The sequence below is a fragment of the Myotis davidii genome, unplaced genomic scaffold (genome assembly GCF_000327345.1).
Source record: "Myotis davidii unplaced genomic scaffold, ASM32734v1 scaffold960, whole genome shotgun sequence".
Lineage (NCBI taxonomy): Eukaryota > Metazoa > Chordata > Mammalia > Chiroptera > Vespertilionidae > Myotis > Myotis davidii.
Genome location: NW_006293003.1, coordinates 1,695,234 through 1,696,127, shown reverse-complemented (window position 1 = coordinate 1,696,127; position 894 = coordinate 1,695,234). Strand labels below are relative to the sequence as shown.

General features: G+C 60.2%; 1 protein-coding gene across 1 annotated transcript in view; it reads right to left on the bottom strand.

Moving 5' to 3' along the window:
• Positions 1–894, bottom strand: part of WDR1 (WD repeat domain 1) — a gene marked incomplete at its 5' end in the record, with an annotated part of 30,105 nt that extends 29,211 nt beyond the window's left edge. Inside the window, one exon of the mRNA XM_015565796.1 lies at positions 739–894. Coding sequence (XP_015421282.1) covers positions 739–894 — 156 coding nt within the window. The remainder of the gene's footprint in view (positions 1–738) is intronic.

The window sequence follows — 894 nt, the reverse complement described above, 5'->3', positions numbered from 1 at the left end:
TCAGGGAGAAGCAGCATTTCAGCGAGCAATCCTGGTCATTTCAATCATCACAGAGGAGCAGCCGGAATGCGCAAGGGTTTCCCTGGGAATTGGCTCTGGAAGCATTCTCAGCCTGGGGGCAGGATGCCAGCCTGTGCCCCTGACTCATGGGCATTAATGGGCGTCTGATTTTGCCCTGGGGCTCAGATCCGCAGGGGGAAGGTGAGGCTGGAGTGCAGGTGCCTGGCTCAGGGACATGGGGAGACCCTGGGTGTTAATAGTGATTAAACCTCAGTGCCATTTACCCAGTGCTGGGTGTGTGCCAGGAAGCTGGGCTGCGGTGAGGCCTCTGTCTCATTCAGCGGGCAGGGCAGCCAGGGGAAGTGGGGGGAGCCTCATCTCATCTCCATTTTGCATATGAGGAAACTGGGGCTCAGGGAGGCTTGAGTCAGCAACCCCTCCTCCCCCCCAAGGTCAAGGAGCAGGGATCGGCCTGTGATCCCCCAAGTCCAGAGCCCTTTTGCTTAGGACTGAACTAATCTGAGCCTCAGTGTCCACAAGAAGAGAGAGAACCCAGCCTGGCTAGACTTGAAACCATCCTCCTGGGCTCTGAGGTGTGGTCCCAGAGCCAAGGGGGCGTGGCGTCCTCCTCCCAGGCCACCGGGCCAGAGAGGAACCGGGGAAGGGGCGGGGAATTCACCCAGGAGCTGCGCAGCCTGGGGACCCGCCGGGCGCCTGGAGGGGGGCGGGGGTACTCACATCGATGTTCCTTAGGATGACGCACTTGCCATTGGTGTAAAGAAAATTATTGCCTTTGGGGTCGCCGCCGATGATTTTGGAGACGCCCCTCTCCACCTGGGGGAGGCTGGCGAACACCTTCTCTGCGGAGACACAAGCGCAGCGGCGCACGTTAGG